The 14,580-nt window shown below is 41.7% G+C and overlaps 1 protein-coding gene across 1 annotated transcript; it reads left to right on the top strand.

The window, feature by feature from the left end:
* The first annotated feature begins 7,591 nt into the window (after window positions 1–7,591).
* LOC109952544 (desmoglein-2-like) lies at window positions 7,592–14,179 on the top strand. The gene is made up of 7 exons (XM_020587677.1): window positions 7,592–8,058; window positions 9,497–9,639; window positions 10,228–10,449; window positions 11,383–11,625; window positions 12,025–12,158; window positions 13,134–13,457; window positions 13,571–14,179. The coding sequence occupies exons 1-7, from the start codon at window positions 7,592–7,594 to the stop codon at window positions 14,177–14,179; spliced, it is 2,142 nt and encodes a 713-aa protein (XP_020443333.1).
* Window positions 14,180–14,580: the final 401 nt, after the last annotated feature.

Raw genomic sequence — 14,580 nt, 5'->3', positions numbered from 1 at the left:
ATTCATTGACAGTAGTTTGAAATTCTGTCTTTTCACAGAATATAAAGAAAACGCTGTTCATTGACTGTAGTTTGACCATTTTATCTTACTACTTTTTTGTGCATAGAAAAACACTGTAGCTCATTGTTTACAACAGATAGTAAAAATGAACAAGTGAACCACTGTTAGGTGTTTTATTCCAAACATCATTTTATAGGATCAACCTAAAACCAATATCAAAATACAGTTATATTCTTATCTATACAATAACAGACGTGTACACATTGTAACTTCTGTTTGTTTATCTTTTTCAGTTGCGGTTGACCACAACCACCTGATCTGCAGTTAGAGATACGTCATCACTTCCTTATCTTCATCAACAGATGCAGGGGGGTTGGAGGGTACACCCAAGTACCATGTGGGGGCCACGTGGGGACCACGTGGATCGGAAACCGGAAGGCGGGACTAAGGACTGAAAGAAACGATTCTGATTGGCTGAAAAAGGGACAAAGGGGGCGGGGCCACCTGTCAAATTAAGTTTGATGAAAGGTGTCACATCTATTCTCTCTCCTGTCAAAGACTCCTGGCAGAATGAATGCAGTTTTAGTGAACAGTGAGCAGCTTCCCCCTCACACATTTTTGTTGTCTTAATGGAGCAGCTCACTGATTTTACACATGAAACTCAGTTTACTCATCACAGGGAGGATCATTCATAATCACTAATATAAATAATAACAAACACATTGTGGCTCAAGTCACTGCAGACATTTTCTACATTAAACCTGACCACAGTCTTTCTTAACTTGACCAAGAAAATCCAAATAGAGCCAAGAGTCTGTTGAGGACTAGTTAATGTAGTAGTGAGAAAATTAAAGCGGGGACCAGAATATTATTTAGATCTGCTGGTGTTAAGACACATGCACCATTTGCAGTTTTTTAATAGCTGTAAACCAGTATCAGTTTTGATAACTGGAGCAAATTCTCTGCAAAATCCTGGAAGAGTACAGAGCTTACAATACTCAGTTCTCCTAGTAACTCTCCATTCCAAAGAGCATTAGGTTAGAAGGGGCAACAAAAGAAATAGTGGTGTAGGTTGAATAGGCTCTGTATTTGGTACAAAATATAAGCACATTATTATGCTGTTATTATTAATCCATTATGAATGGAGTGTTTTAGCTACAAAATCAAAACTGCAGCAGTGACACCCACTGGTTGCAGGTGGAGCAGGTCCGGCCCTGAGTGAAAGACTTCTCCCTGTGAAGGATCTACAGCCTGATGAGTGGAAAGCTGGGCCCGAAGGTTCACTTTTGACACTGAAAGTTCACTTTTGTTCTTAGAGCAACAAGTCCTCCAGCCTGTGACTCATATGGTCATTTGTTTTTCCCCCTCTTATGGCCCATAGGAGCATCTCCTAAACTAGCTTTCCTACATTGACAGGCGAATTTGCTAGAACTCCGCCAACATTAACAACAACATACAGTGAGGAACAGAAGTATTTGAACACCCTGCGATTTTGCAAGTTCTTCCACTTAGAAATCATGGAGGGGTCTGAAATTCACATTGTAGGTGCATTCCCACTCTGAGAGACAGAATTAAAAAAAAATTTCAGGAAATCACATTGTATGATTTTTAAAGAATTTATTTGTCTTGCACTGCTGAACATAAGTATTTGAACACCTGAGAAACAGCAAGAATTCTGGCTCTCAAAGACCTGTTACTGTGCCTTCTGAGAAAATAAGTGTTTATATTTGGTACAGAAACCTTTGTTTGCAATTACAGAGGTCAAACGTTTCCTGTAGTTCTTGGCCAGGTTTGCACACACTGCAACAGGGATTTTGGCCCACTCCTCCACACACATCTTCTCTAGATCTGTCAGTTTTCGGGGCTGTCGCTGAGCAACACGGAGTTTAAGCTCCCTCCAAAGATGTTCTATTGGATTGAACCTTGATATGCTTCTTACGGAGCCACTCCCTGGTTATCCTGGCTGTGTGCTTCGGGTTGTTGTCATGTTGGAAGACCCAGCCATGACCCATCTTCAATGCTCTGACTGAGGGAAGGAGGTTGTTGCTCAAAATCTCACAATAAATGGCCCCATTCATCCTCTCCTTAATACAGTGCAGACGTCCTGTTCCCTTCGCAGAAAAGCAGCCCCAAAGCATGATGTTACCACCCCCATGCTTCACAATAGGGATGGTGTTCTTGGGATGCAACTCATCCTTATTTTTCCTCCCAATACGACGAGTGAAGTTTAGACCAAAAAGTTCTACTTTGGTCTCATCTGACCACATGACTTTCTCCCATGCCTCCTCTGGATCATCCAGATGGTCTTTGGCAAACTTCAGACGGGCCTGGACATGTGATGACTTGAGCAGGGGAACCTTCCGTGCAATGCATGATTTGAAACCATGACGGCGTAGTGTTCTACCGACAGTGACCTTTGAAACTGTGGTCCCAGCTCTCTTCATGTCATTGACCAGCTCCTCCCTATCGTTCTGGGCTGATTCCTCACCTTTCTTATCATCAGTGATACCCCACGAGGTGAGATCTTGCATGGCGCCCCAGTCCGAGGGAGACTGACAGTCGTCTTTAGCCTCTTCCATTTTCTAACAATTGCTCCAACAGTTGATCTATTTTCACCAAGCTGCTTGGCAATTGCCCCGTAGCCCTTTCCAGCCTTGTGGAAGTCCACAATTTTGTCTCTGGTGTCTTTTGACAGCTCTTTGGTCTTGCCCATGGTAGTAGTTGGCGTCTAACTGACTATGGGGTGGACAGGTGTTTTTAAAGAGCTCGGACAGGTGCTACTAATTTAGATTAATGAGTGGAGTAGAGGTGAACTTTTTCAAGGCACAGTAACAGGTCTTTGAGAGCCAGAATTCTTGCTGTTTCTCAGGTGTTCAAATACTTATGTTCAGCAGTGCAAGACAAATAAATTCTTTAAAAATCATACATTGTGATTTCCATAAATTTTTTTTTTTAATTCTGTCTCTCAGAGTGGGAATGCACCTACAATGTGAATTTCAGACCCCTCCGTGATTTCTAAGTGGGAGAACTTGCAAAATCGCAGGGTGTTCAAATACTTCTGTTCCTCACTGTATGCCACAAGCCGTATGGACTTTTGTCTTCATGGAAACATTTTGACATTCAGTTACAAAAATAAGTGTACTGGAACTTTGTTGTCATAAATATGCTCTTACAGTTATGAAACTGTCACTGTCTTGTTACATTTAGGCATACAAGCTACTTAGTTAGATTTAGAAACAATAACTTCTTGGTTAGGTGAAAAAGACACATTACATATTACACATACATATTGGAACTGAACACCACTTGCCTGAGAGAAAGTCGTGTGGTTTGTGTACAAGCCACCCACTCTAATTCTCTTATACTAATGACTTTGCAACTCTACATATAGGCCTACTACATCACTTAACGTCCTCAGTTGCTTGTTTTATAATTACTATGCTTGTTAGAGGTCACCAGACTATAATATGTTACTGTTGTTTTTAATAATCTGCTGGCTTGAGTCATTAATGTGTAACTGGGTTTTCCTGTATTTCACCTCTACATTTTAAATGACCAATAGTAACTGTAGTGGTTTAGGTTACATGTTAATATAGATTATGTAATAGAATAGTGTTTATGGGTTCACTTTTAAGTTCATGTGAGCTGAACAATGAGCTTATATAATTTGGCCAAGATGTTTCCTGTTTTTGGGTACATCTCCGGGTGTTGTCTCCTAAAACTGGAGACAGGAAGCTAAGTTCGAGAATTGACGTAACAGCCTAAGAAAAGTTGTGGATAAAACAGTGAGGCTGAAGGGTGTAGGGGGAAGAAGAAAGGATGAGAGTGCTACCGTGACAGTACCGTGTGCTCTTACGGACCCAGGCCTGGTGACAAACTCAGGCTTGACTGGACCCCCGACCAAGACTGACTGACTGTGACAATCTTCTTATTTAATACTGTATCTATTCCATTGCAGGAGGAGTGATTCTGTTCTCTGTTCCCTAACTACCAGATTACCTATTTTACTACTACTCTCTTCAGAATAATTGTAATATTAAATGATTACTTAAATTGGGATGATTTGTCTGAATTAATTTAGTCGGTATCACATTCTAGCCACGACATACAGTAACTCGTCTAACCTTCTGCTATTTCTTCATGTAATTCATGCAGCTAACAGGAATTGCTAAATACAGAAATGGATCAACAGCAGAGGATGGTATAGTCACAATCCTGGACCAGAATGACAACGCTCCTTATTTTGAGCTGCATATTGGGAACATCAAAGAGGCAAGCAAAGAAGGTAGTCCTAGAACCTAAACACATTTATTCAATCAGTCTCAAGCTGTGAGTTATGGATTCCTACTTGAACATGTTTCAGATCTGTATTTCTGCTTTTCTTTGGCCTTTCTCAGTCATCTGAAATAGACATGGTTCATTAAGAAAGATTTGATGTTGCATGTCTCACTGAACCAATTAAAGTTTAACAACATAAATCAAAATCCAATTGATGGTTGTTGTGTTGTGTGTACATCCATCCACCCATCCATTTTCTACCACTTGTAGAATTGTAGTAGATTGTGTCGTGGTGGCAGCGGGTTCAGCAAGATAGTCCAGACATCCCTCTCCCCAGCAACGTTCTCCACCTCCAATGTTCTCCAGAATCCAAGGTGTTCCCAGGCAAGATGAGATATGTTATCTTTCCGTTGTGTTCTGGGTCTGCCCTGGGGCCTCCTACCAGTTAGATGTACTTGGAAGACCTCCAAAGGGAGGTGCCCTGAAGGCATCCTGATAAGAAGCCCAAACCACCACAACTGGCTCCTTTTGATGTGAAGGAGCAGCGGTTCTTTTCCAAGTCCATTCCAGATGTCTGAACATCACACCCTATCTCTAAGGCTAAGTCCAGTCACCCTGCAAAGGAAACTCATTTTCGTCACTTTTATTCATGATCTTATGCTTAAGGCAACAACTCACTCCCAACCTGGAGGGAGCAATCCACCGTTATCTGGTAGAGCACCATGGCCTCATATTTGGAGGTGCTAACTCTCATCCCCACGGCTTCACACTCAGCTTCAAACCACACCAGTGTGTGCTGGGGATGATGATCTGATGAAGCCAGCGAAACCACGTCATCAACAAAAAGTAGAGATGCAATTCTGAGGTCCCCAAACTGGATACTTTCCTCCTCGAGGCTGTGCCTTGAGATTCTGTCCATGAAACTCACAAACAGGATCTGTGACAAGGGACGATCTTGAGGAAGGTTTGATAATTGGCTGGAGCCTCCTTTCCAGTGCCCTGGCATGGGGTTTCTCAGGGAGGCTGAGTAGTGCAAGACCCCAGTAGTTGGATCACTCTCTCTAGTCCCCTTTTTTTAAAAATTGGAACCACCACCCCAGTCCTCTGGCACTGTCCCCATCCTCCATACGACACTGAAGACGCATGTCAACCAAGACAGCCCAACCATGTCTAGAGCCTAAAAATCTGAAGGTGAATGTCATCCACTCCTGGAGAAGCTTTTTGACTATCTTAGAGACAGACCCCTGCCAGAGATATGGGTAAGGCTGTCCCAAAGTCTTCCAACTCTGCCTCCTCCTATGAGGTGCATATTAGATGGGTTCAGGAGATCCCCAAAGTGTTCCTTCCACCGCCCAACAATATCCCTTGTCCAAGTCAGCAGTAAAACCACACCCACCAGCTCTGATGAAGCAGTTGGGCTGAGGTCATTGGCACTGCACTTAATGAATAATAACTACAACTTTCAGATTCTTTAAAAATGCCTTATTAGCTCTAAAAACAGGTCAAAATAATGAAGTTATTTGCGATTAAATTAAATTAAATAACAATTTTATAAGGGGTGGGGGGCAGGATTTCAGCCCCAATTTTGGATTTTCACTTGTTACCAACAGTATAGCTCAAGATCCAAAATACTATCCTGCACTGGAATGCAACATAAATGTCAGTTTGCTAAGATACCACTGACATCTTCGGGATAATTTTCTACTGAAAGCCAAATGGATCGTAATTTATCTCCTTTCCCCAACATTCAGTGCTTCCTAACTATTTTAAAAACAGTGGGGAGAAGGAGATGGATCGTGGCCTATTTAGCATTTGATATTTTTGGTTTTATTGATAACACTGATGATTAAATAATCAGACTACCAGCAGAGTGAAATTGCTACAGAAGCAGACATTGTTCTGAGACATTTTTACTCATACAGTCTTAGACCAATTTTCCACCAACTTGCTTTGAATTGCCTCATCTGGATAATCAAATTATAGCATCTTCAAGTAATTTTTACTCAATACATTTTAATATACATTTCCTCCTGTAATTCAGTGTGTGTTTTTCCAAATTTGATGCTATATAAACAAGTTTTGACAAGAATCTGGCAGGGGGATCTAAGCTGATTATGTCCACAGTTTATTTGAGGATAAAAGTTAATTTTGATCTTTGAGAACATTACGCATCAAAACCTTATCTTAAGGTTCATAGCTACAATTCCAGCTGCTTCTCAGGTGTCATGGCTGAGTTTAGTACATCACATGATGACAGCTATATGAGAAAGACCATAACCACAGCCTGGTCTCTTTATACTTTGACCATCTAGTGACTCTTGGCCAATATCCTTTACCCTTCTGTCTTTCAGTGCAATGAGTGATTTTGGTCTGGTGTTCACAGACAGCTGATGTTATCTGTTTGCAGTGTTCACAAGTGTTGTTTACAGAAAACTGACCTTAAGACTTGTGTACATTTCTAGGCTACATGTGTTGAATCAACATAACATCTTCTCCATTGAGGCAGACAAAAAAACCAATGAAGGCATCCTGAAAGTGATCAAGGTATTAAATATGTTGGTATATTGTTTTCTTTTGATTTGAATTAATAGCTGATGTTGGGTATTTTTGTACTTGAATTTTTCTAAGTGTGTTTGCTGATTCTGTCTTTTCCCTCGACCTTACTGACCTTCCATCCCAAACCAAACAGCCTCTGGACTTTGAAGAAGTCCAGACTCTTGAGCTGGGCATTCTGGTCGAGAATGTTGCTCCTTTTGTCAAAGGTGATGCTGTTCTGATGTCACGCTCCTGCCCCTCTTGCTTCCTGTCAGGCTTTTATTTTCTCATCACTTCCTGTTTTGTTTCACCTCACTTTTGGCCCTTTTATTTAATCATCATTAGTTCACCTGCTCCTTATTGTTTGCACCTGTTTTTCCCTTCTATTTAGGCAGCGTCCTCCCACCAGGACGCTGCCAGATTGTTCTAGACCCCAGCTCTGACTCTCCAGCATTTATCCCTTGCCTGACTCTCTGTGTTTGACCTAGGATTACCGTTTCTTGACCACCGTGTTTTGTCTATGCCCTCTCAGATTCAGATCGCCTGCTGTGTACCGACCTTCTGCTTTTGTTCCCCTTGACCTCGAGTTTGGATCCCCTGGATATACCTGTTAACCGGCGCCGACCCTGGACTGTCTTATCGACCTAAGCGATATCCTGGACTTTTGTCAGTTTTGTTTACTAGTAAAGAACTTTTCGTTACCTCAGTTCGTCTGGTTATTTAATTGAGTTCACCACATCCTCTGTTTGGCATCTGTACACGCCAAACGTGACATCTGATGGATGTGGACATTCAGGTTGGAGAGGGTGATCCTGGAACTGGACCTGGACCTGGTGCTGGAGTTGGAGCTGGTGTGGGTGCAGGGGCAGGGGCAGATCTGGGAGTAGATGTTGGGGTGGATGCAGGTGTGAAAGTAGGCGTAGACGGTAGCCTAGACACTGACCTTGGACCCGGACCTGGATCTGGGGCTAAGCCTGGTGCTGGGCCTGGTGTTAAGTCTGGAGAAGGTGCTGGACTTAAACCAGGTGTCAAACCGGGACCAGGAACAACGCCAAAACCAAAAGCACTACCAAAAAGCTATCCAGTTAAGATAGCAGTGAATAATGTACCAGAGGGAGTAGCATTCATACCGAACACCAAGAAAGTTCCTGTATCAGAAGATCCGAAGGAAATCCCTAAGGACAGTGTGATCACAGTGTTTGCTGCTGTCGATCCAGACACAGGGAAACCAGCTGAAGATGTCAGGTTAGTCACTCACTTCACCAGAAGGAATCTGCTGCATGCACTCCTTCTGCACCAGAGGCGCAGCTGCTCCCCTCTGTGGTCACTCTATCGCCTCTGGTCTGTGGCTCTTCAACGGGCTGACAGCTCCCAGATAGCGAGGTGCACTGAGAAGGTCTCAGTTATCCTTCATCCACTGCATCAGTTCCTCTTTTTTTATCATTTATCAATGCCATATCGACTATTTGGGCTTTTTAGTAGTTTATAACCTAATTTTAAGTGACAGGGTAGTGTAGATCACCCTCTGTGTTCTAATCTGCCAAAATGATGGATGGACTTCACATTTTTCTGTCATAAAAAAAAAAAAAAATACTGAAAATATTTGGTTAATGGAACCTCTTGTGTATTGCCTTACCATATTGCTCAGCAATTTGAATCATTTATAGAAAGGTGGACTGTACACTTGATGCGAGTGGATACCAACAATACAGTGTGGTGTGAACAGGTTTTAATATCAATATCTTCAATATCAAATTATTATTCTATTAGTCCTGGACTCAAGTGTTACAACACTGGCTGCAGCTAATAGTGGTTAAAAAAAAGGAAGAGTCTACAGCCAAGCTAGCAGCTGAGGCTGGTGAGAATGCCATTAATTTTGCAGGTATTTTGCATGTACATAAACCAAAGTGTTCAGCACATTACAAATTTGACCCACTGATGATGATTCTTGAAAACAAAGTATCCAAGACATTTCACACAAAACCAAAACTATCAACCTCATGGTGGCATTATATGAAAAGCCTGAGGCTAACAAGAGTTAGAGGGATGCAAATACTTTCATTGAAATATATTTATTAGTTGTTGAGACTTTTTTGTCTGGACCAAAGTGTTATTTGAGGTAATGATTTAAGATTATAGTTTTGGGAAACAAATGTTTTTCTTTCTTGATTTAAGTTAGATAAGAAGACTGATAAAATTTTCCTTAGCTTGGCATAAAGACTGAAAGGAGCGGAACACTGTGTGAGGCAGTGAGCTTTAAGCAGTCTATATTCTTATGGTGGGTTACATCTGTATCCCATGTGCACCCTCAAACTTCACAGTCACGTAATTACTTGCGGTATGTGTAGCCAGTGCGTGCGTCTCCACATTTCAAACACCAAGATGTGCAGCTATGCTCACTCCACACAACTCCTTCTAGGTGATTGATTTGTTGGTCTTCAAGAACCCTAATCCAAGAATTTCCTTATCCACCTTCACAGATAATAAAATAAGCAAGTATTTATAAAGAGCAGAAGAATGTAAAACCAAGTAGGCTTGAGAGAGATCATGATCTTCTTATGTAGCTTTCAGCTGGTGACTGATGAAGTCACTGTTCCTCTGGTTCAGTTTACTGCTGCTTATTGTTACTTTTCTTGTTGTTCATTGTTCACTTAATTTTCCAATTTCATTTGTTGTGCTTCAGTTATGCCAAAGCCTATGATCCAGGCAACTGGTTTACCATTGATGAAGAAACAGCTGAGATTAAACTTAACACAGTGCCAGACAGAGAATCTCCATTCTTGGTGAACGGTACCTACATTGCCAAGATTCTGGCCATAAGCAAAGGTAACAGTATTGTCAACAATAAGGTTTCACTTCTATCCTCTCGATAAATTTCTGTTTAAACAGCCTCTGGCTTCCATGCTGAAGGACCCTCTAACTAGGTCAGCGTTTTACATTTCTGAACCAGATTTATCACCTCTATGAGTTGGAGGAACAGTTCATAGATGTGTTTGACAGAACCTGCCAAACCACCGTTTGACTCAAGGTGTGTCAGCTATAGCATGAGAAGAAGCCCAGAGGCAAAATAATGTACATCCGCTGCTAGTTTTAACAGGCCATATAAATTATGTGGAAGAAACATTTTGACATGGTTACAAAAACCACTGAGGTTAAACCGAGGTCTGTTCCAATGTTTGTAATACCACTGTTGTCAGAAAATGATATTTAAATGATATTTTTTAATATCATATGAATTTGCTTGCGAAGCAGTTAGTTTTGGCAGATAAATGCTGAAGAATAATGTTCAAGTCTCTGATTTTGGGTAAAGCTACTGTAAACGTGTCTCCTGTTCACTACTGAATAGACCTTTACAAAAGTGGGGCTTTATGCTGGTGTGACCTCACAGACTGACTACACTGTTGTACTCCTCAGACATGCCAACGACGATTGCCACGGGAACAATAGTCATTCAAGTCACCGACTCCAACGACCACTGTCCCACCCTCACCACCACCCACGGTAGTCTGTGCTCTGATGAAAGAACTGTTTATTTCACTGGTTCTGATGAAGACGTTAGACCCAATGCTGCTTCGTTCACCTTCAGAATCATACTTGATGGGACACAAGGCAGCTGGGACATAGAAGTTATCAATGGTAAGACAATGTACTTAGTTTAGTGTCAGAGGACAACATGAATACATCAGTGAAAGTATCATTTCTCCTCTAGCAAGAGCTTGTTATAGTCTAACCAATCAAGACATAATTTGCCTATATTGAAAATTATTCAGCTAAGCTTTATATAGCACAGCCAATTTAAAATGCAGATCAACAAATTCAGATCACTCTTTTGTTAAGTGCAAGGATCTTCATACAAAGTTGAAGTGTTGTGCCAGCAAAATGTGATTATACAGTATCTATGACATATCCATAAGGACTACAAATTCTATTCGATGTACGTACCTGTAATGGTGGCATATAGTAGAAGTAGTAGTAGTGTAGCTTCCAGTCAAATACGTAGGGTCTTCACTGATGGTTTGATAGTTTATTTGGATGTCAATAGTCTAATTTCACAAACCAGCGTAAGAGCTAAAGAAAATAAAAGACAAAACCATAAATTAAAACCATGTAGGACCACACTTAATTCAATGACAAACTAAATCAATGGCTGGTTAGCTAGCTTATATACATCAAATCAAATAATATTCTAAACATTCTAAATGTAAAGCAAACCTTGTTGCCAGCCTTGACTGGAGCTAAATAGCAAAATAAAGTCCCTTTCCGCTGTTCTGTCACCTTTGTGCAGTCCGTGTTGTCCTTAAGTGCCATATCTTTCTACCATCGTTTTTTTCCTTTTTCTTCCGTTCTTATCCTTTCAAATAAAACTTCTGTGCACACAGGAAATAACGAAACAAAAGTCCTAAAACAATACGTTGCACAAAAAAATCAGAAAAGCATTCCTATACTTAACACCACAGCTTAAACAAAACAAAAGATTTGTCTTTAACAAGTAGTAGTATTACTGTACTACTAGTATCAACTAATATAGACAATGATAATACATTGTGCTCTGTCCTATATCATCCCCAGAGACAACCGCTGCTGTTCACGCTAAAAAGATGCTATGGCCTGGCTCATATGAGCTACATCTGGAAGTGGCAGATGCTCAGGGTGTGTCCTGCCCGGCCGAAGAGGGTTTTACTGTGCACGTTTGTACCTGTGTGGAAACAAAGGACTGCAGCTTACAGAGTGTAGCCAGAGTAGGAGGTACTTCGTCAGCTCTCTCTGCCCCAGCCATCGGCCTACTACTGACGTCACTATGCTTACTACTGTGTGAGTTGAGCTTTAGCAAGCACACTCTTACACATTTTCACAACACCAAATGATCACACAGCCAGTTTTAAACAAAGATTTTTTTTTTCATTTAAATTCAGTCATCTCTAATGAGTGTAGCTAGTGGACTACTCAAAAATTGTTAAATGAGTATTGCCTATCCAGCACAGAACGCTTTGCATTTGAGAAGTAAGCACAGAGAAAACATGACTCAACATAAATTTAACATTAGACAGTTCTCAAAAGTAGAATTTATATTTGTAACTGCTACAAAAAGTTAAAATGCTGATATGTACTTTATAGGTTATGTTTTTACTCCCCTTAAACGTCTTGACAAAACTTTTGAGCTTTTCTTTAATTCACTTGACATCGCTCTGAATGTTTTACTTCTGTTTGCAGTCATTCCACTTCTCCTGCTGTTCTGCCAGTGTGGCGGAGCAGACACCATCTTTCCTGACCAATTTAATGATTTGCCATTTGATGCCAAAGATCACCTCATATCCTACCACACTGAAGGCAGAGGTGAAGATAAGGTGGGCTGAAATTTTTGTCTCTGCCAAGGAGGTTATGTTTTTGGTTCCTCGTGTGTTGGTTAGCAGGATTACAGACAAACAGCTGGATGGATCATCAGGATACTTGACACAGACATTGGTGGTGACCAACCATAGAAGTGATTCAATTTTGGGTGAAAAGGGTCAAAGGTCAAGGTCACAAAAAGTAATGAAAAAAAATCATACACACAAAATTCCCATCTTTAACATGGGACAAAATTTTTAAAAAAATCATACTTCAAAAGTTATCAAAATTATTTTGGGTGGCAATGTTTATCACCAGAACAAGTTTCATCCAGATCTGATCCAGATTCCAGATCTGTCAGCCATTTGAAGTTAACATTGAAAACCCCATTTAATACATATCTCCTGCCATTACGTGGCCTGTAATGAAGCTAGAACCCTGAAATGTTCAGGTAAGATGCACAGCATAACTGCCTGTCAAAGCCTAAAAGATGATCCGGATCTGATCTGGATCAAGGATTTTAGGACACATTTTGTGTTGCTCTGGATCAAATTTTTCACAAGGGACCCATTTGTGTGAGCGAATGTTGTGCCTTGGTGGAGGTACATGTGCTGTCTGAGGACTCTTGTTTACTGAGCTTTTGGGTGTCTTTTCAATAAGGCTTTCAAGATTAATTAGCTAACGTTAGGTAAAATCACGCAACACAAATGAAACGAGCCCTACACAAGGTCTCATCCAGTTAATCCAATCTAGCCTCAGTCCTCTCATCACCACTGAGGCCAGAAGGACAAACTCAGTGAGAAGTTAAACTTTTGTTTTCAAAATGTACGACATCACTGCTTTAAAATTAAAAATATAGAGTGGTATTTTATGGATCGGATCCTAATGGCCCAGTGTGACCTCTATGCTTTTTTTTGATACAACATCCACATTACCATGTCATGATCCTACATAATATGTGTTGATAGGTACATTTTTCTGTTCTTTTTAAGGAATTACCACTTCAAAGTATCCCTGTCATGTTGGGTATGCAAAGGAGGGATGAGACAGCATCAGCACTTAACAGCAACATCCCTTCAAAAATCGCAGAAGCCCATCAGACGGCTACATTCTACAGTGAATCTGTGCAGAAGTTTCAGGAAAGCAGCCATGATGTGATGGAGCTTGACAATACCTACAGGTTTTCAGGGGAGTCATTCAACCATGGCAGTGGTGGTGCTACATTCAGCAGACAAACATTTGGTACCCAAAACACAATATCTCTGTATGAGGACATGGCCCTACCGTACGCTTTCCTCAGTGATTACTACTCACAGGTACTATTACTAGTTAGTTTTACAAGCCGTGGTTAAACCAGATTTTCTACATAGAAATCTATGTTCAGAGTTTAATGACACCAGTGTTTGTACAATGTCTTTGGCCTAAACAGAAAGCTGCGTGCAATGTGCCAGTGAAGGATGGTGTGTTGGAGTATGAGCTTGAAGATGAGGGCTCCTCTGCTGGCTTAGTGGACTGCTGCAGCCTCCTAGAGTCTAACAACGACCTACAGTTTCTCGATGACCTTGGGCCAAAGTTCAAGACTCTGGCTGAGATCTGTTCCCCTCCTGCACAAAAAACCTCCCTGACATACAAAACCGTAGGTGCTGTCAAAACCACTGTTGATATTGCTAAACCTCTTGTTAAGCCCATGGGTGAGCACGCTGTTGAAACAACACAGCATAGTGACACAAAGGCAGAGAAAGTGATGTCCGCAGCTAACATCTCCAAGTCTTCTGCCAGTACTGTAAGCGCTGCCCCGCAGTCTATGACACTTCCTCGCCCCAAGGTTACCAACAGTACTCATTCTTCTAACATCAGTCCCTCTGCTACTCTGCCCCCCCCCAGTTCAGAATGTTGTGCCACAGCAGCCAGTTTACATCACCACCAGCCCTGTACTACAGCCCATGCACTATGTAGTTCAACCACAGGTACAGAAAATGGTTCTTCTAGTAGATGGGGCTCATGGAGCCAATTATCCAGGCTTGTATGTAGTCAGTGAGTCCCAGGCTCCTTCTTCTGGACTTGTAATTGCTGGACCCCAAGGCTCTTCTTCTGGGCTAGTTATTCAGGGCATTGATAGCCTAGCCCCAAAAGCCCCAAAAGCTGTAAAAGTCCCATCAGTCCAGTGAGCCCCACCATCTTTCTGTCTGGGAGCCCAGGTTTGTCCCAGGGCTCAGCCCCTGTGGAGGGTTGGAAAATAATAGGGCCAAATCCTGACAGCAATTTTATATTAGTTAAGGAGAAGAGCAGTGTGGGTGAGGCAGAGGGGGTGGACCCAGGCTCACCTTAGGGCACTTTGCCCAGCGGTGCTATCCTGGTAAAAGAGGCTGCTCCTCCGCAGTGGGTGTTATGCATGGCAGCCCAGGGGAGTGTGGATAGCATTCTGCCAGGGCACCTTGC

Source organism: Monopterus albus, unplaced genomic scaffold (assembly GCF_001952655.1).
Source record: "Monopterus albus unplaced genomic scaffold, M_albus_1.0 scaffold472.1, whole genome shotgun sequence".
NCBI lineage: Eukaryota > Metazoa > Chordata > Actinopteri > Synbranchiformes > Synbranchidae > Monopterus > Monopterus albus.
Note: the sequence above shows the minus strand (reverse complement) of the source record. Positions and strands in the feature narration are given on the sequence as shown.